Source organism: Dermacentor silvarum, chromosome 11 (assembly GCF_013339745.2).
Source record: "Dermacentor silvarum isolate Dsil-2018 chromosome 11, BIME_Dsil_1.4, whole genome shotgun sequence".
Lineage (NCBI taxonomy): Eukaryota > Metazoa > Arthropoda > Arachnida > Ixodida > Ixodidae > Dermacentor > Dermacentor silvarum.
This window is the reverse complement of record NC_051164.1, coordinates 6,844,652-6,865,762: the sequence shown is the minus strand read 5'-3', so window position 1 is coordinate 6,865,762 and position 21,111 is coordinate 6,844,652. Positions and strand designations below refer to the sequence as shown.

General features: G+C 48.8%; 1 protein-coding gene across 2 annotated transcripts in view; it reads left to right on the top strand.

The window, feature by feature from the left end:
* Positions 1 to 1,795: 1,795 nt before the first annotated feature.
* Positions 1,796 to 21,111, top strand: part of LOC119433651 (uncharacterized) — a 276,033-nt gene continuing 256,717 nt past the window's right edge. For both annotated transcript variants that reach the window (XM_049658812.1, XM_037700905.2), the window contains exon 1: positions 1,796 to 1,941. In XM_049658812.1, the coding sequence (XP_049514769.1) occupies positions 1,842 to 1,941 (100 nt within the window). In that variant the 5' untranslated portion in view covers positions 1,796 to 1,841. The remainder of the gene's footprint in view (positions 1,942 to 21,111) is intronic.

Here is a 21,111-nt window from a genome sequence, read left to right as displayed (position 1 = left end):
GATACTCTTGGAAGACGCTGGGCACAACGCCTTTCTTCAGTCTTCGCGTCGTGCACCCTTCTTTAAAGTCGGACGGGACGAATTAAGTGTCGGCTACAAACAGTGGAATAACAAGATGTGCTATTTGGGGTCCAGTTGTCTCTCGAGATTACCTTAAGCCACTTTTCGCGAAGTTCTTGGTCACTGGGAATTTCGTGGAATGATACTCCGGTTTCTTTCCGGCCGCTCCATGATTTGCAGTGCGGTACGCAGCAGTACGGCATTGTGTAGCATTCGGGGCGCAACCAAACTTCTGAGCTTGGACAGCCGCCTTTTCTCTTTATCGGTAGTGCTGCACACAACAAAAATACCACTTTTAGGCATGTTGCCTTGAAACAAGCGAATTTTCTTTACGATGTAACACATTTAACAGAGAACTTACCCGAGTCGACCAAAAGTTGGAAGAAAGCGCACACAGGCACGGCTGTCTCAGTGAGTGCTGCAGTTAGCAAAGCACTTTGGGGACACGCACCACACTAGAAAGAACATCAACTGGCAAGCAGAGATTTAGAACAAGCACAGTAAACTAATTTTGCACGCGGCGGGAAAACCGCAGCGTAGCGGTGTGCACCTGCTGTTGCAGCGAACGCCGAGTGAGCTATTATGGGACGCGAGCGCCCCTAGGGGAACGCCGAGGCGTTCAGGGGACGGCGGTGAGGGACCGACCGCGCAGGCACAAAAGTTATAGAGGAGGCTATGTCCAGGCATAACTAAATGAAGTAAGCGCGCGGAAGGGTTACTCAAATAGCCGCGTAAGCGCGGACCAAGCGAGCTTGAAGGATATTTATTTATTTATTTATTCAAAATACCCCTAAAGGCCCTCGCGCAGGAGGGTATTACATAGGGGGTGTTCAATACAAAAAAAAAAAAAAAAAAAATGTTATAAGGTGGGATTAGTCAAATGTGGAAAGAACAACGCATGAGCGAACACAAATATCACACAATAATTTTAGCTCCAAATAACACAAAGATAGACATGGAAGAAGCAAAAACAAACAAAGAGAGAACAATGTGTCGGAAGTTATACAATAAAAATAGCGATAGTTTTATTTTCACTTCACAACTTCCGTCATTATTAGTTCATGAAATTTAACAGAATCAATGACGGTGGCTATGTGTGATGGTAGTGCGTTCCAGTCAATGATTGTACGTGGAACGAATGATTGTGAATAGTTAAAGGTATGACACGCAAAACGCTTCACTTTGAAAGGATGGTCACGTCTGGGAAGGATGGCAACTGGTGAAGAAAAGAAGTCGTCATGAAGCAATGGGTGATGATAAAGTTTGGGAAACAGTGATAACCGTGAAACTGCGCGTCGTTGAAACAAGTCTGGCAGTTCTGCACGAATTTCCAATGCTGAGACACTAAAATGACGGGAGTTGTCTGAAAAGATGAAGCGAACTGCGGCGGTTTTGAAGTGATTCAACGTGATATAGACGAAACACCCGTATTCACAGCCGGCAAACGCGTTCTCTGTGCGGTGAGTCAATGCGGTATTACCTTGCAGTGACGTGGTACTTAATATATCCGAAATAATCACGATGTTGGCTAATAGCAACAAAAATATCAGGCTCGTAGCAGACGCCCGCCGCCTTCGCACGGATTCCGCAGCGGAGAAAGCCCATGGGTCCGGTACAGCAGCGCCGCAGCGCGGAAGTTCACAAGAAAAGGTCCTCGCTCCCCCCATGGATTCGCGCGGCGCTTTGGATACTCTCCAATAGTTTAGGTCACTCTAGTGGCGGCGCTGCAAGTCTGACGGGGGAGTCGGCGCGTACGCGGCGTGTGCGCTCGTGCCGTCGTCATGCTGAACGCGGTCGGCCAAGGTTGCGGCACGGCCGGAGGCTGCGCGGGGAATCCACTCGTCAAACTCGAGTTCCTCACCGAGGAGGTTGTGTGCAGAGGTGAGCGGCATGTCATCAATCGCAGCCATCCCGTCAATCGCAGCCAAGTTGAGCGGCGATGCTATACACTACCTGGCGTAGCATTTATGGGAAATGGTAGGCTTCCAGGGTAGAGCGTCGCCGCTTTGCAACGACTGCGCTAATATACGTGGTAGAGTCTCGAGAGAAGATTACGATGGCCTGTGCGCGGATGCTTCGCATTGCTCTCTCATGCGTGTGCATGCTTGGCGCGGCTTGGCGAAATCGGTTTATTTATTTCATCCGTGCGGGCGCGCGAAATTCGAACATCGATATAACCCGCCGTTTCGACGTTAGGCGGTCATTATCACTCTAAAACAGTTGTCATCTTTTATGAAAGGGTGCAACCCAGCGTCGCGCCGTTGAGTGACATGTCCTCTCTCTGTAAATGATTTTGAATATTCTTGCTGTTGATGTTTGTGAATACGTAATTTTACCGATGAAAAAAGAAAAAAAAAAAGAAAGATGCCTACCATGGGCGAATACAGAAGCAGGGCTTTGGAGTGAGTACCTGCTGGCTACATTTTTTCCCTCTCAGTTGACCATCTTACACATAAATTCCGCATTGCGCCTTTAACTTTTGTTAAAAACTACATCCGTAGCACTGTTATTTAGAACATAGCTTGCACGTGACGTCACGTCTGCGGGCTCGTTTGTGCGGCGGCCATGTTGATGAACCATTGCGATGGCCGTGACATGGCCGTGAACATGAAGGTAGCGGCGGTGGTGGCTATCTGTGACATGGCCACGACCATGACGGTAGCGGTGGACGCTTGCTTGCCAGCGTGTAGTTAAGAATGCCGCCAAATTCGAGTAAGCGGTGTTTTCACCAGAGAGCTATACTCGCTATACCAGAGAGCTATACTCGCAGTTGATCGGATTGGAAAAGCGACGATGAAAAAATGCCTCTTGATTGACACGCGTTGATACCAGAAGCGGACACGTTCGACTGCTGATGTCTTCACATCGTTAGCTGTCGTATTCTCAGCCACCTTCGAACAAATGAAAGCCTACAAGTCGCTGGAATCTAATTACTTTTTTATTTTTATTTTTTACGAACGAGTTGAACTTACGACCGCGTTCTGAGCAATATCTTGTCAGCACCATCGATCGACGGACCGCGTGGGTACACACGACACCGCATTCTCTGTCCGTTTTATCGCATATCGCTTTCGTGCCGTTTGGGACTTTCTCGGGCTTCGTGCTGCAGTCCAGTGACAGCCCAGTCCGCGCGAGTGTCACCGTATGAGTGTAGCGCCCCAGATCTCCATGTGGCGAAAGTGTACCTTTCATAGTATCGAAATGACGCCGACTTAGCGCGTTGAAGCAGGTCGTCTAGTTTTCAGGGACCTCTTACGAGCTACGAAATGTGCGCCACAATATCGCGCGTTGGGGTCCGCCGAGTCAAAATTAGCACGCGCTCTATCCGCGCCAGCCACAAATTACGTCGTCTTGCGCTTATGGACTTCGTGCGCTCGCATTGGTCTTCCACGACCTTCGACAGGCTGTTCGCGTTCGTTGGTTGCTGCTTTCTCGCGGTATTGTGGCTGCGGTTAGTGAATCCTGCAACTGCGCAGGTAACCATCTTGAATCGAAAAATCCACGCATTACATCGACTGCCATACATTCAGTTTACCTTCAGCAGCAGGTCAATCGGCGGTTGGTGGTTCATCGCCACGCCGGACTGCTATCCTACACTTCCAAGTATGTGCCGTCAGGGCATCAGTCAACGACTAGTGAAAAGCATAGCGCGATCGTGAACGCGTCCTTCAGGTTTTGCCGCATGATGGGCAACCTCCACCTAGGAATATTTTGACTCGCTCACATGTTACGACAGCTATCAAAGCTTCAAGTAGTGTCAGTACGATTGTCTCGCGGACGTTCCTTTGTATTCGCTCGTTTATTGAATGGGAAACCAAGTTCTGGCTAGTTACGTGCCTATAACGGCGACCAAAAGTCATAGAAGAAAAAAAAATAATTTCCTTATAATGTCGCGAACAGGCGCAATGATAGTAATCGTGCAAGGTATGTGGCTGCTGGCAACGTGCATTTTTCAACAGTGCTGTCGTCAATCGTGGCGCTACATAACGCTAATAAGGCATGTGTCCGGCTATTGAAAGCGCGAGGTATGGCTTCAATGGACGTCCACTGTTTGTGATTCAGGCACGTAATAAGGCGTATTTGTCACAGGGGCTCTTCGAGCACGTACTTCGAACAAAACATTGCCATAAGCGCAAATCATTCCTGGCTTCGGTATTGCGCAAAATATGTCTAGTTTCTCTTCAAATTGCGATGCCTCTCTTGCCAATGCACGCCAACTGTGTATTCAATAAAGCCCCAATTTCCTAATGTTTAGGCTTCTCTGTCACGTGTTTCATTTTAGATTATATAGCATTTATTATTTGTTGGCTTCAGTCGCTTCTCAAACTCGCATATTTGCCACTGCTGTCCGCTATAGACGTACGGTTCCACCTTTCAATCAGGGGCACGGCGTGCCAAATTTAATTCTATTTAGATGGTAATTCTATATGGACACTCCAAGGCGCACGAGCCGTATCAAGTCCAAGTGCGATACCTACACTGTGGGTGCGGGCCCGGAAGGATGTCGGCTCGATATCGCGCGCCAGGAAGGCGGAGAGGAAGCGCGCCCATCGCGTGCAAGGCATACTCCGGCCGGGCCTGCGTATGGCGCGGCCGCGTGCACCCTATCTTGAAAGTCATTAGCGTTCTAGTCTAGGCGCGCCGAGCGCTCATAGCTTCCCATGCACTGTGTTCTCGCGCGAGAGGTAGCACGAATTCGCTCGCTGCTGCTGCCTTTCCTCGCGCCAGCGTTTTCATCGAGTGAGACGAGTTCATGAATGCCTGTGCGCGCGTGACACCATACATTGTTAACCCTTTAGGGACCGATTTCTTTTTTTTTTTTCGTGTTTTTTCGCGACATATGTCATTTTGTATCGTATCGGCGTCTAAATAAGTCACATCTTCTTTCTGGGGTTTTACGTGCCAAAACCAGTTCCGATTATGAGGCACGCCGTAGGGAGGGCTCCGGATTAATTTTGACCACCTGGGCTTCTTTAACGTGCACTACAACGCAAGCACACGGGCGTTTTTGCATTTCGCCTCCATCGAAATGCGGCCGCCGCGGCCGGGATTCGATCCCGCGATCCCGTGCTCAGCATAAATAAGTCACATAAAAGCTTTCATTGTGAACGTGGTCTTAGTTTACAAATTATGGCCCGTGACCATATGGTCACGCCGGGCCCCTAGGCACAAAGTGACCAATTTTATTTCAGACCTTGATACACTGAAAATATAATTACGGATTTGTGGGTTCGGTAAGGTATGGTTCGAGGCAGGGGATGCCGATTTTAGTGCGCTGTGTGCGCACCGTGCTGTTGCAATTGTCCCCAGCGCAGCTGCGCCTTTTGCCGTTAGGTACGACTCCAACAAAGTGGGCCACTTTGTCATATCGTGCGCTACAAAAAGCAATGCCACCAGGCTTTGACGTTCTTTGAGGCCAGGTGCTTTCGGCTTGTGAGGTAGCTTTGCAATTCAAGTTGAGTGACGTTGGACCTTGTGCTGCAAATAAGCGCCCAACCGTTGCTTATGGTCACATCACAAAGCCAAGTGAATATTGGCCACCACCATTTCTTGCCATGAATTGCAATCCGCTAGGCCCCAGTGTTTGCATCCATCTGGTCTGTGCCTTCCATAAAGCAGTCATATTTGGCAACAGCATCTGGACGAGACACTTTGATCCTCCTCTACTGTGCATCTCCTCCAGATGACATGGGCTCTACACCGTGCACGGTGCTTGCAGTTGTCACAACATAGTTGTCCATCCAGCGCACAACGATTATCCCGTCGTCGGAAAGCGCGTGCTCTTCGTACCCCCGGGCCTGGCGTTGGAAGGGAACCCAAAAGCCCAACATCACCATATGGCAACACGTGCAATGCCATGCTCGTGCACAAAATAAACGAACACTAATCTCTCACAAACTAACACCAGAAGTCACATATTGCATGAGCTATACAGAGACGTGGGGATCATGCTACTGCTGAAATTAATACCGAAAAAAAAAAGATACACGCAAGCGTTGCATCAGCGGCGTGCCCAACTGCAAAGCACTATTGCCCGCCTTTTTGAGAAGCTCCCAAATAAGCATAGACAAGGTCTGCCACCTGGTGTCTGTAAGCAGTATACTAAGCTCTCGAACGGCACCTTGGATTAAGTCGGACGCGGTTTTTTGGAACCTGTATAAATTGAAAGGCTTTGTGCACATCTGCGTACGGTCACACTTGTACCCAATGGGTTAATTTAGCTCGTAAACGAATGTTTACAAGGCCGATGAAACTGCCATCCTTCCCTGGCCGCACTCCAGCATTGGGCGAAGCATGGCCCAATTCGGGCAGACATTGGTGCCAGGCCTCGAGCAACGCTGGCGTGTGAGAAAACTGCAACACAATCCAATCTTGGCACAGGTGTAGAGCCAAGATTGCGCAAATATCAGGCCAATGTAGGACCAGCGCCGGGCCATGCCGCTGCCATTATCAATGACAGCTTTTGGCCAATGGCCTCTGCATGACGATTGCTGCAAATACGCTGGCGCAGAACGATTATCCCGTCGTCGGAAAGTACGTAGCCATTACTGCGAACCTTCTGCCAGTGGAATTTTTACAGTAGTTTTCCCCATACTGTCCACGTCGGTTAGTAGCTAAGAAAACGTGATAGCAGTTTATTAGTTCAAGAAGCAGAAGTCCTACACACAGGCAATTGATAACGGAATACTGAAAGAAAATTTTATGACGGTTTATTTACAAATAAATAACTACAAACGGGCACTTTCCGTGGGGCTAAGTGGGCGACGCTGGGTTATGTTAAAACAGTTTATTTACAAGCAAGTGCCAAAGAGACATCTCTTGTGAAACTGGATGGATGACGATGGACTAGGCAGGGCCCTGAGGATAGTAATTAGACAAGGTGCCGAGGAGGGTGAGCTGGCCAGGGCTTTCAGGGCAGGGAGCTGACGTCGTCAGGCTGGTCGGTTGACGGCCGGCTAGTCCTGAGGACAGCGATAACGCAATGGCTTCATGGCACTTCCCCCTTATTTGGAGGAGATGCTTGCGCTTGAAAATTAACACAAATATTATCAGAGATGTGGGACTGACAAATGTAACATGTGACTATGTTTTCGTGTTAAAACTCTCCATACTGCAAGACGGCGGGTCGTCCGAGTACCCGACGTCTCTGTTTGTCGTTACTTTCAACCCACCCTATGGCGCCCCCGGAGACGACGGTGAGTTCGGGTCGATGCGGCAGTTTCTCCATAGGAGGCTGTGGCCTGCCGTAACGCCTGTCGCCTTTGCTAGGCCTTTTTGTTGTTGGCCTCGGTTTCTTTTTTGTGTGATCTGCAGCAGCATCCGGCGCAGTGCGACTCCGGTGTTTCGTAGACGTAGCTCCTGCGAAGTGTGATGGCGTGCTCGAAGCTTCGTCAGTACTTCCAAGTGGTCTGTTTGAAGTCGTACTCCTCGACCCCGGTCGCGAGTTTACGAATGTGAAAGTCTTCTGGTTGGCAGGTATGCGTATTCACTAACAGAGATTTACACTTGTTATACGCTAAGCACTATTCAAAAAACAAATTAGGCTATTACAAGCACTGTACCTTAGTCACGATTGCTTCAACAATATATATATATATATATATATATGTACCGCGTGGTAACGATTGCGTTGGCAGAAATTTATAGAATTCATCCTAATACAACATAAAGGCATGGCCAATCCAGCTCACAGCGTTGGTATTCATTAAAGGATGATGAATCTACGCCAGACATTTAGCAGCATTTAAATTCAGGCCGGCGAAAAATGAATAAAATAAAGACAGCAGATATCAGTATTTCGTTCGTCTCTGCACTCACTCTTTATTCTTTATTCTCACTGCGATAGCAGCATTTTCCAACAGTCATGACCAGCATTCCAGTTTCTCTTGCTTGCTTTTTCCTGAAATAATTGCGTTCCCCCACTACGTCCCCGTAGTGGGTCAACGCACTTATTTCAGGGAAAAGCAGCACTCGACAATAATCCAGCGATTATGGGGCACATTTTTAAGGAGGAGGCGTGCAGTCGTATGAAAATATACTCATTTAGAATACGGGTTTTGAAATGTATATATAATCACATTTAAAATGTAAGTACACACAAATACCTGTTTTAAAACTTCTAGGCAATCCCAATTTATAATCAGCACATCACTGCCCCAAGGTTATAGCAGACATGCAACTCAACATTGCAATCGCCAACCGCACACCGTGCTTTGGGCCTTCTCAAATCGACAAACTGATGCAGCGCGGGACCACGTGAATGGAAAGAAATTGCAATGTTAACGAAGCAACCGCGGTGAAATAGAACAGTAATATGCACACAAATCCTGGAATTCAAGAGACGAGAAGAAGCGTTTGAGAAGCTGGACGTATTTTTTTAAGGCAGCAGTATCATGAAAACACTCTTGTTTGTAAAACACGCAACTCTATACTCCGTTTTCTGATTCATTCCCTCTGGCCCCTTACAAATCAAAGAGGGAGCGCATTCACCCGTGCCTACGGGCGCAGCCTACATTGCCGCATCGATGAGCGCTTCATTCATATCGCTGACGTGAGTTACGTGGGGGATTCGGGGTAGGGAGGGTCGAAGGGCGGAAAAGTAGCCAGGAAAAATGCTGCACCAAAGACGGGCAAGGACGAGAGGGTATATCGACGCGGACAAGCGCAAGCTTTCAACTGAATTTTCTTTCCGTCAGAGCGTCCACATAAAGAGGGACGTCTGAGGGACACATGCGCAATGAGGCAACAAACAAATCTGATTGCATGATGATTACGTCACCGCAACATGCCGCGCATGAACCATTCTTCGCAGCTAAACAAAGAAATAGAAGTTTAACTAACACATGCGTTTCCCTCTCGAGGCAATATAAAACGCTTCCATCAGCACGCTGACCGTGCAGTTCTTGTTTCTGCCCAGAATTTTGATCGCTCGAAGCCGCGCGGAGCGCACATGCAAACTCGACAATGTGCTGATAAATGCGTTTTCTTATCGAAGGCTCCTGTTCCGTTGCATGATTATTAAATGTACCCTGACCTACCCCTCGGGCATGGTGAAATAACATAGTCCGCAGGTAGCATACGCTGCGGTGAACACATGAGCCAAGTTTTGCTGTTGTACGCAGTGCGTGGACCGCGAAGTCACCTTTCTCTCAAACGCTCTCTTTTCAACAGAAGCCGTCTTCCTGGCTCTTTTCCGGGCGCTTTATTTCGTAATAACGTGGATTCCCACACGCTGCTGTTATTGGTAGCTGCGGTCTGCTACGTAGCGTAGATACCGCGGCCGCCGCAGGATTCCACTGTCTAAGCGGACTGCGGCCCACTCAGAACAACCGCGTTTGGCTTACGTTTAGTGCCTCGTAGGCACCAAAATTCGAAGTCGTGGCGTCTACGCTCACATCCAAAATGAAATTTGAACTGCGCGCCATGGTGACGTTAAGAAGGCGGAGCTTTGTGGCCATGCCCCACTCCGCCGTAGCCTTCGCAGTGCAAGAAGGAACGGGAGCACAGCGGAGGCCGGCTTTTATTGCTTTCGTTTCAGCTGAACGCATTCAAGTACTTTTTGCGGCAAAGTATTTCTGAAATAGCCTATTTTCACTTCGTTACCTTTCTCCACTTCGATAAAAAGCAGCGGCCAGTTTGCTCGATATATGACGTCCTCTTTCTGTTTCCTGCGCTGCGCTCTGTGCTTTTTTTTTTTTTTTTTGGGGGGGGGGGGGGGGGAAGGAGGGGAGGCGCACTTCAATTGGGGTGAAATGCAAAAACGGCTGTGTCCGTGCATTCTGTGCACGTGAAAGAACACCAGGTGTTCAAAATTAATCCGAATTATTATTTAAACTACAGTGTGCCTCAGAGTCATGTTAACGTTTTCGCATGCAAACCCCAGAATTTATGTTTGTACGGGCTTTTTAAAACGTCATTTAATCTTAACAAGTCCTACCAGAAATACATTAAAATTATCATGCGCAAAAAATGTGTTATGACAAGACTAGTGTTGTTCCAAGAAAGCCAACTTAGTAACCCGTGTGGCAAGTCCATAGGAATGCCAATCAAATAATTCCCGTCTTGTCGCACCACAGTGCTAATATTGTTTGCTGCATGTGTAATCCGGGCCAGCGTTGGATCTCTATCAGAATTGCAAAGCCGATATTCGAGCCAAGCTATTAACCTTGGGACTTCATTGGGCCATGAACTGCCAATACATATCGAACATTGGCCCAAGCTGCCGTGCCGCCTGGGTTAATTTGTACAGCTGTCTAATAATTTGCTATTGCAATCGATGTTTCGCCTTTCCGGTGAATGTGTGATATTATTGTTAGGTTGAATTTTAACGGAACACCGATATTCCATAAAAAGGGGAACAAGAATAGGTATAAAATTATGCTCGAAAAGGTTATCTTAACGACGCCTATCCTACAAGCACTTAAGCTCTGACTCAATTTGCATGTCATGGCGCTGGAGCAACTCGTTGTTAGAACAGTTATTTTCAAAACAATTAAAAAATTGACGCTCTCATGCGAAGAACCACATGAAATTATTTGTTCCGATAGTGTTCATATGTAACGGTGTTTCACACGCCTCCGCATTCTTGTGGTTTTCGTAAATGGCGGCAGTCGAATTCAGTGGAGTCTGTATTTAAAAACTGTGGATGGTTTCGCACGAAATTGCTTGGATAGCTTGAGAATGCATGCAATACACTATACAAACATTTTGAGGAAAAAGGAAAGGAAAAACAGAGACGGACAACAAATATGGCAATTTGAGTATCATAAGTATTCTATTTTCTTGTGTACGCTGTTTCGCACTGTTGCTTGTTGTTCTTTAGCCAAAATATTGTTCATGGCATTTTTTCTTTTTTTTTTTACTGAAAAATGTTTTCACGTAGTTCGCTCCTTTTTAGGGGAAACTTACTCTCCTCCGGAGTGTGGTTATCGGGGAGAAGGAAATAATTAGTGGCCATGAAGCGGCGCTTGTAACAGATCATACATGTGTTGAAGGTAACAACGCTGCCGCCATGTGTATTTTAAGGGAAAATTAACTCAAGAGTGATTTTCAGTGCCGAAATCGGTGTGTATTTGATTGCTAACGAGGACATAGATTCAGCCAGAAAATGTGGGAGTTTCTTTCTTTTCGATTTTGTTATGGTATAAGTTATCATATAGATACGCCGTGCGGTAAGGGGACAAGTGGCACTACGCGACACATCCGACCGTCAACTCTGCGTACAGGATGTCGCAACTATCATGCACCAAGACGTAAAAATATGCAAATGCCACGTAGCTGGACAGGACCAAAGTAATGTTGTTTGCCGTCTCTTGGAGATATTCAGATTATTTCTTGCATTCCACCACATAATTAGTCTTAATTATTTAATGAACTAAAATATTATATTTAGATGAAAAGTATAAATGAGAAAATTGTAGAGCAACATCAAATACTCCCGATACAGCTTTCTGTTGCTCAATACGTGCTCAATAAAAGTGTTTTTCCAAGCGTGAAAGAAGCCCGCGAATACACAGAAAGAGCCTCGAGCGGCCAGTCGCGCGGCAATGTTGCGTGTATTCGCGGGCTTCTTTCACGGCTGGAAAAAATGGCTGTGGCTTAGCCTGGTTTAACCTGGTTAAGTCTTGGTTTGACTTGGTTAACCGTTGATTTAGCTGTAATTGTAAGAAAACCCTCGCCGTTGAAGAAAAATTCGCCCTCGTCCGGAACTCGAACCCGGGACCACTGCCTTCCCGGGGCAGCCCCTCTACCATCTGAGCTAACCAGGCAACTGGCAGATGGCAGGGCGAAATCGTATTTATCAACAACTCGAAGCAAAGGCAAGTGTTTGACGTAATAGGTCAGCGGAAACCCGCTAGGAGAATAGAAGTAATTAAATGGTAAATGAGACATCCACCCAATTGTAGCAATTGCTACAAAGGAAACCCACACGGGTTCCTCGAAAGAAAAAGCCTCGCAGTTGAAGAAGTGGCTTAGCTCGGCTATGCCAGGATATACGTAGCGTGAGCGAAGGTTCAGCTGGTTATTCTTAGCGTTCCTTGTTGTCTAGGATTAGCTTGATTATTATCCTTACTGCTGCTTCTTCAATGACACACACATGGTATACGCATTATGTGACACACGTATATTACATTTTTTTTGCTCAACGTCTGGTTGCTTCTCTTTGCCACAAAGATGGCTCGGTGGTCAGTGTAGTAACACGCTGCCGTCTCTATGGCCCCAACGCAGTATTTTGAATTGTCTGTCTGTGCAGGGGCGTAGCCAGAAATTTTTTTCGGGAGGGGTTCACCGGCCCAACCGGGGAGGGGGGCAGGCTTCTGCTTTTTTCTAGGTCACGTGATCGATAATAAATGTCGGTAGGTTAAGCACACTCTATACATGTATATCAAAGACATGGGACTCTCCCCCCCCCCCCCCCCCCCCCCCCTCGCGTGTGCGTGTGCTTGTGAAGAAATTAAGTAAAAAGTAAAGTAAGCTCAGTAAATACAGTAAGTACGACAGGTACAGTGGGCGTTTGGAGCAACGGTCTCTCATCGCGCCACTGAATGGACCAGTCTTCGAAAACGCATCATTGAGACGACCCGTGCGATCGGAGAAGACATCATTAATTGTTCATTTCCGTTAAGCGTAGATGGCGTCGTCCTCGTCGGGGCGAAGTGCGTTTCACAAGTCAAGGACGGCTATACGTGTGAAAATGCACGTGTGACCAGGCCATACCTACTCCCATAGCAATAGCTTGTTCGCTGCGTCTTTGCGCTAGAAAACTTAAATACGCGCAAAAACGCGTAAGGCTTTTTTTTTTCGAAGCTTTCGTCGCCTTGCTCCCTCATACGAGAGGGTTGCATTTCCTGCGGCAAGTGCATGGGCCGCTGTATCTTCCGCTGTGTGTGAGCGTGCAGCCGTCATTTGCCTTTACGTCAACAGATTCAGAATTGTACAGAATATTTCACCGCACAGCATAGATATGGCATGTGTACGCATTTTAAGTAGTGCGTGCAACTCATTTCTGCTTCACTTACGCCGGTGCAAACAGGAAGCGGCTTTGTACCTCACAGAATCTCGACTGATTGGTGTACTAGTGATGCAGGAATGAACTCCGGTATTGTTCAGTACATAGTGCACATAATCAATTTCTCAGGACGCGTGAACTCCGACGAGAACTGTCAGCGCCTGCAACAAGAGTTTACTTACGCTGTACTGCGCACAGCAGTAATTCATGCTTGTCGGCTGTCTGTTTCGTGCATTCTATTGCGAGTCGCTGGAATTTCACTGCTGTCATCAACCCCTACGTGTGTACATCGCTGGTTTGGGATTCCACAACTGAAACAGCAACTACCAGCCTTCCGTAATTGCTGGTTTGTGATTCAACAACACAACAGTAATTACCAGCCTTCCGTAGGGGCGCAATCGCAAACAAGAGACGTTTCTCGCGCAGACTAAGCCTACGTTCACACTTGGGAAGCGGCAAGCGGGCGGAAAGGCCAAAGCGGCCGGAAATTTTTTTCCGCGCCTAGCTGTCCAAGTTGTTCACATTTGTTTTGCTGCCGCCGCGGCCGCCGCTACCGTTTTCGTCCAGATCCATCTCGTCTGCGTACGTTTGTCGGCGTGGTGGCGCTCGTTATCGCATTATGTCAAGCGGTATGTTCATTCTTTGACCCACGTACCGTCATCAAAAGTGATAATTTTACGCAACTTCGCGTGTCATCTGCGACCTTCGGTAAATTCCTCGTTGGCGTTCCGTAATTCTCCGCACACGGGCGCGGTAGCGCTGAGTCATAGGTTGGTGCCTAGGCGTGAGAATATTTCTTTAATAGCTTTTATTTACAAGTTGTAATAACATTTCATCATTTCGTATTGTCGGCACCTCCAGGACACCAAAGGGGCAACGGGAACACCACAGCTAAAACCCGGGCTGGCCCTTGTGTTGGGGCTCGCCAAAGCCTGCGCGTCCTACGTGAGACCTACGCTCCCAATCTATCGTCGCGACGAGAAAAGCACCGCGCGACTTCTGCAACATACCGTACACGTGCGAGGAGAATTATGGAGCGCCAACGAGGAATCTGCCTAACTATTGTCTGCCGTGGAAGTGGAAGAAGAAATGGCTTTTATACTTCTACCTACTTGTTTTCTAGAAATGGACAATGAATAAACGGAAGACGCGGACACCTCGGAAACGGCGGTGGTGGGTTCGCCTGGCTTTGCAAAAGCGCGAGAAGTTGGGTCACGCCAAGGCTTCGTTGCCGCACCTCCGGTCGCGCGACGTTAATACTATCGCGAGTATTGCTGACAGTACGTTTTAGTGCCACTCTTGTCGTAGAGCAAGGGCTGGTTCTTGATCGCATCGATCAGCATTACAGCCTACACTTCTGGTGCCATGTTCAATTTTACGACCGGTTGTTTACATGCTAGTGTAGCTTGCAGTGAAGCAGATCTAACGACTTTCCGCCGCGTTTCCGCTTCGTCATGGCGAAAAAATCGGCCCGAGACTGATTTGGCTCACAGCCTGTTTTTCTGCCTGTTTTGCCGCCTAGGCGGGCGGATTTTTGCAAGATTTTGCCGCTTCCTACAGTTTCGAGACCAAGTGTGAACGTAGCCTAAGATCCTGCGCGAGCGCGGTCTAACCTGCACCTGAAGGGAAGCGGCGGAAATGTATACCGGACATTTCGACCACCTGGGGTCTTTAACGTGCACCTAAATCTAAGTAAACGGGCCTCGAGCGTTTTCGCCATCATCTAAAATGCGGCTGCCGCATTTGTTGCTTCATTTGTTGCACATTTGTTGCTTCAGACTGCGGCCGTCACATTCTCGCCCAAAACTTCACAGAGTGTCAAAGCCTTAACAAACACCGTGACAGTTTTTTTCCATATGCAGACATGATTCGCTGTAAATTACCAACCAAACGGAAACGCCCAGGAATGAAATTGTGATAGTAGCACCGGTTTCATGAATTATGTCAGCGCGAAGCGACGAAAACAAAGGGCGGGTAAGGGGGGGGGGGGTGCGGAAAAAATTTCGGGGGGGGGGTTTGAACCCCCCCAACCCCCCCCCCCCCTGGCTACGCCACTGTGTCTGTGATACACAAGATCAATGGTGGTTCCCCATTGGGTCGTCTATACAGTTGGAACACTGGCTAAGTCCAGGTTAAACATGTCCTTCAAAGGAACACCAAGAGAGTCTGGAGCACGATTGACGTCACCAGCCACCACACACAGTTCACTGCCGTCTTGTTGTTGCTGCTGCTGCACGTCGCTCAGCCTCCTGGCGACGCCGCTTTGCTAGACGTTCCTCCCTTTGATCCGGTGTCTCCGCAGCACGTTTGGCCTTCTTCTGTTCGTTCTTCCTACACTCAACCGCTCATTGCCAGGCAACTACTTCGGGATCCGAAGAGTTAGGCTTCTCCGCTCTTCTGCGCCGCTGAGCAGCAATTTCGCTCTCCTTCTCCATGGCTATACCACACTGGCAAACGCCCAGCGCAAACGATCAAACGCCAAGCGCAAACGCCGGGCAAACGCCCGGCGCGCCAGCTGTGCGCCGTGTGACGTCACTGCTCCTCGCGCATGCGCAGCACGGCTCTCCAGGAGCCACGCGAACCTGCTCAACCTCGGCCAGTGTAGCTCACGCATGGAGGAAGGAAACAAAACAGGAGAGGCCCTGACGTCACTTTTTTGAAGCCGGAAGTGCAGCCATGTTGGTGTGCCACCTCTTTTTGCGCCTCCAATCAGGGGTTCTGCAACTCCCCGGAGCAGATGGGCGCGAACTTTGAACTTCCATTGTTACGAGCCGCCGGAAGTGTGTGCTCCTGACGCGCGTCAAAACAAAGCCTACAAAACTTCTGTGGCAGTTTTAGTGAAGCAGACGCGCTCCTGTGTTTTTCCGTGGCACGTTGAAGAAGACAACGAAGACTCGCGCCGTGATTGCTTGAGTGTATCTGTTGCTGGCCGACACTCACACTCACAGACCCAAAACACAACTTTCAAGCTTACACACCAAACCCCAAAGTCAGCTTTTCTCGCGAACAAAAGGTGCTGCGGGAAAGACACCGGCGGAAAAATCGTATCTCACTTTTCAGCGACCGAGACCAGCAGCGAAAGCTTCAGGAGCGCGGTTGCCATGGCAACGTTGTCATTTGGGGTACCCGTCCCAGTGCTCCTTTGCGAAAAACAGCACGTGACTTCCGCCACACCTTCTCCAATACGCTCGTGCTGGCCAGGGCCTCTCCTGGGGTTTCCTTCCTCTATGAGCTCACGCTACAAAATTCGTCCTGGTCCGGCAATTGTACCCGGGACCACTGCTTTTCCGGGGCAGCCGCTCTACCATCTGAGCTAACCAGGCGGCTATCAGATGGCAGGGCGAAGTCGAATTGATCAACAACTCGAAGCAAAGGCAGGTGTTTAGGTGTTTTAGTGAGAAACTCTATGGCTCTAGGCTCTTTGGCTGGCTAGCCGAGACAAATGCGGCGGCAGGAAGTCGGACGTGACCGCGCCCTGATTGGACCGCGCTGACAGCCTTCATTCGAGTGGTTGACCGCCTGGGAACATATCTAGCCCGCCTTGATGAACGGCGAACAGCCGCCGGGCGGACGCCGCGTGGGGCCATTCGCCAGTTTTTCGCAAGAAAATCGCTCCGTGTGAGTCGGGCTTTAAGCTTTAGCTTCAAAACATTTGCCGTGGTTGAACGCGGGTGAACCAAGTTTGTAGAGCACGGTTTTGCTTGCTTTGGGAAAGGACACAGACGCGGCTCGGCGCCGTCAGCAACTGCCGCATTTACAATTGCACCACAATTAAGACAACACACGGACGCTGCTCGGCGCGGCAGCAGCAGCAAGCGACCGCTTCAACGCGAACTAAGCGTCGAAAGCACAGCGCACACGAAGCTACCAGCACTCGGCGCACTCCCTCCAAAGGTCGTGGGTTCGAGTGCCTGAATTAACTATACATTAATAATTAACTGTGCCTTAACGCCAAAGGTGGTGGGTTCGACTCCCACCGAATGTTGTGGGTTCGAGTGCCTGAATTAACTCTTAATCTTAGCATGACGACGACGGTGACCCGCGCACCATCAGAATTGTTGCGCGAGCGTTCCGCCGGTAGTGGCAGGCTAAGTCCCAGTTTGACCTTGGATGAGCTTGAAGGTCAGATTTACGGAACCTGGCGTTTTCTGGGTTTGCACCTGATGTAGTAGAGCTATCGCTCTAAAACACTTTTATGTATCAAGCACGTATTGAGCAACAGAAAGCTGTATCAGGAGTTTTTGATGTTGCTCTACAATTTTCATCTAATTATAATACTTGAGTAATTCATTAGTTAATTAATTAAGACTTTGCGCGTGCTGTGTTCTCGGCGCTCAGTTTGTGTGGAAGCGATAGGCAAAGATCACTTCGCTCGCTGCTGCCGCCGCGCTTCCTCACGCCACCGTTTTGACAGTGAGTATCCGCGGTCATCGAGTGCGATGCGTTCATGCTGTGCGCGCTGGCACTATGCTTGCTAATTTTGTTAGGAAGAGAAAGTTATTAGCTGATAAAGCTACTTACTTCGTATAGCTGTCTACCGATTTGCCATTGCAATCGTAGCATTTCGGGCGACACCGACTTTTTTTTATTTTTTTTGAGATGAAGATCTACCTTGAGACATAATGTTTGGTTATATGTGTGCTGCAAGGCCTGTGTTTTGTATGAACTCACGCGTGGTATCTGTTGTCATGTAGCCAGCTATTGGTCGTGGCTTTGTCACCTAGATGTAGAGCCTTGTAAATATCGGCACATACCCATGCTGAAGGATTTGACTGATAGTTGAAAAGAAAATTAATTTTGCAGTCGCGAGAGCATCGGACCGAGCGATTGCGCGACCTCTTCTGCCAGCGCCCATCTCCGCTGGTTCCAGCTCGCATGAAGAACAGCTGGTCGCTTATGTATGTAAGGGCACGCCACAATAGCATATTATTGGGACAGAAGATTTGGACAGTATAATAATAAAAAAGAAAACTGGGAACAGTACGCACATGAGACATTTCGTGCGTTTCCTATGTGAAGCTACATGCGTCATCTGCCCGTCATTGTCACTGACGAAGAAAATTGATTATCACGCTGCTATTTTTTCTCTCTTATTTACGTGTGTGCGTGTGTTTTTCACACGCTTACGTCTTCCGTTAGCGCAAATCAAACGTCTGGTCAGTGCGTCACGGCTCTCGGTTCCAGCGAGCGCAACGAGAAACGCGTCCTCGAGGACGCGTCTTCACCGAGAGACGCGTCCTCGCTGTTTTCCCGGGCACTCGGTTCATCAGCCCCGTTTAGGCCCATGGCAGCTTGCGGTTTTGTTCAAACATATCTATGCAGATAAATAATGCTGGCGGATTTTAACGTGCACACAATGCACGGGCGTTTTTGCATTTCACCCCCATCGAAATGCGGCCGGGAGTTTATCCCGAAACCCATGCAGATCACCCCGCTCGAAATGCGCCCGTGGCGACTTGCAAACCAAGTCATATGGGTTAACTCCATAGCCACAGAGTCGCCGCAGTGGCGGCCTTGCAATAATTAGTTAATTAGCGGGAACGAAGGGGGAAAAAAGCAGGAGACGCCAAGGTATCGACTCGTCGTTAAACCGCCCTATAAATCCGTAGAGCGGTTCGCCTATCGTAGGCGCAAAAGTATAATTCCTTTTTAGATGCGCCTGAGTAGATGGAAAACATGAGCGGCGCTATATCTATGACATTTCGAAAATGGCAAACCTCCAAGACACATGTCGGCGAATGCCCTTTTATTCTGTCTTTGCATTCCCATGTGTCGAAAGCTAGCTGAGCGCTCAAAAGAAAAAGAACAAAATTGCTACGTCTTCTACGCGACGTCGGCAGATTTGCCGTGTCGGGGATTGTGGCATAAAACGCGCATGGCCGGCGCGCGCAAGACATCACATTACCCGATGTCCAGAAGCAAAAGCAGTGCATTTGTATCAGCCATGTACTATCATCAATGTGCCGACAACGTTAAGAACTCGAAACCTTTCTTCTTCTTCTGAAAGACGCGCCAATGACGCCGCGAACGATTTCCGCGGAAGTCATTGGAATGAGAGCGTTGGCGGCCATCATGCGTGAGCGGTCCCTAATCATAGGCCAGAAGTGGCTTTAAGCGCAGCTTCCGAGTTTTTGAAATTGCGCTGAAATGGCGTTATTGTGCTTAGGTGCACTTTTAAAGAGGCTCCTCAGTTTACGGAGGTGCCAATGTTACGAGGACGCGCTTCACGGACTGACAGTACCGTGACGCGTGCAAAGCATGCTGCGTTTTTCTTCGCCCTTCTTTACGCGCGAAGCACGTCGAGTCCAACGTGCACACCTCTGCGAAGTGGCGGCCCACGTGGTCGCGCAGCAATGCTCAGCAAGGCGCTCTCCCTCGGCGGCGGCAAATAGTTTCTTGCAATAGGGGGCCGCTGCGCTGTTGTATGCATGCTGGGATATACGGTGGCTTCGGATTGCAATAGTTTTCGGAAAGCCAGGACAGCTTGGTCCGTCAGTCACAGTGGTTCATTTTATGCTAAAACCACACTTTACTATGACACGACGACGTGTTTTATCGGGTTATGAGGACTTGTGCTTGGATGTACACTTGTTTGAAACGGAGGAAAATATCGGCAGGCCGCTGTGAAATGGGCAGACGACGAGGTCCGCGCTCGCATCGCGATGTTTTGTCGTCTATTCTTGCTTTCCTTTGCTCGATTATGCACTGCAGGTGAGTAAACGGTATTGAAAAGTCGTATTACGGTTGAACGAAAGCCTTTTTATGAACATTTTATTCTAAGATCGCATTATCTGTGAAGCCATATGTACATTTTAGACGAAGCCTCGCTCAACACGACCACAACTCCCGGACGCCGTCATTCCTATGACGGCAAAGCGGCCGCTAGGAAACTCCCATAGACGGATGGCGCGACATTTCCCTCTGCGAGGAACTTTGTGGAAAGCGGTGTGATCGGCGCCGTCCTAAAAGATCGGCTCTTCTTGTTCCGAACAGCGTCCCTTCATGGGTGCTTTCGCCCCTCTCCCCTAGGCGCGCAGAATCTTGGTCTCACAAGACCAAAAAGTTGGGCAGGTGTTACAATCTTGCAACATACGAAGGCGAAAACCTGCTGCACATTTGGTAATACATGACGTTATACAATCGGGGTTAGACTTCTGTGTAAGACATATTGGTAATGCATTAAGTTATACATTCGGGGCTAGACTTCTTGCAAGACATAACCAGCAGCAATGGGAAGTGGCACTAAGGGGACCGCCTGAACGCCACATATGAACAACACCTAAACACCTACAGTGCTGGTGCACGCACTAGGTGACACCTTAAGTGAGCGTGATGGCTGCGGCGCGACGTGTGCAATCAGGCACGCTCTAGGCACAACTTGAGTAAGGCAAAACCGTGGGGGCTTTAGGGAACCTCTCGCCCCCTGGAGGCCCGAGCTCGATTCCCACCCGAAATGTAGCAAAATTTCATTTCAGAGCCACTAATTTACTTTGTTTGCAGGAACCTCTCTCAGAAATGCGACTTCAATCTGAGCATCGCTTCCGGCGTCGGCCACTTTTCGCTATGGCGCAGTTTCGCCAAGGTCACCAACAAAGGCACGCCAAGGGCACCGCCAACATAGGCACTGAAGGCTTTCGCCTTGATAAGAACAGGCGATGGCCATCTTCAGTGCGACAATCACTGATCCACGCGCTTTAACCGATTGCAGATAAGAGACAGTGAGTTCGCATTGGCGCTTATATTGCATGCATTTTGGATTCCAGGCGCAAAGAGGGACAGGGATTGTATGTAGGTATGTCGACGCATCGAGGGGTGATAAACCAAGCGTAAAATTCTGAGGTGGCGGCAGTTTTCATTTTCACAAGTGTGGATGATACCCAGCACGCACAAAAGGCGACCACCGGTCTGCTCCGATTATTTTGTGAGACAAGGATTTCGTCCTCAAGCCTCGGACGGAGGGTGAAACAAGTAAATCGCAAACCTCTCAAAGTCGGGAACACGGCGCCTAACCTGGTAGAGCGCTTTCCCACGCCTTTCCGCGT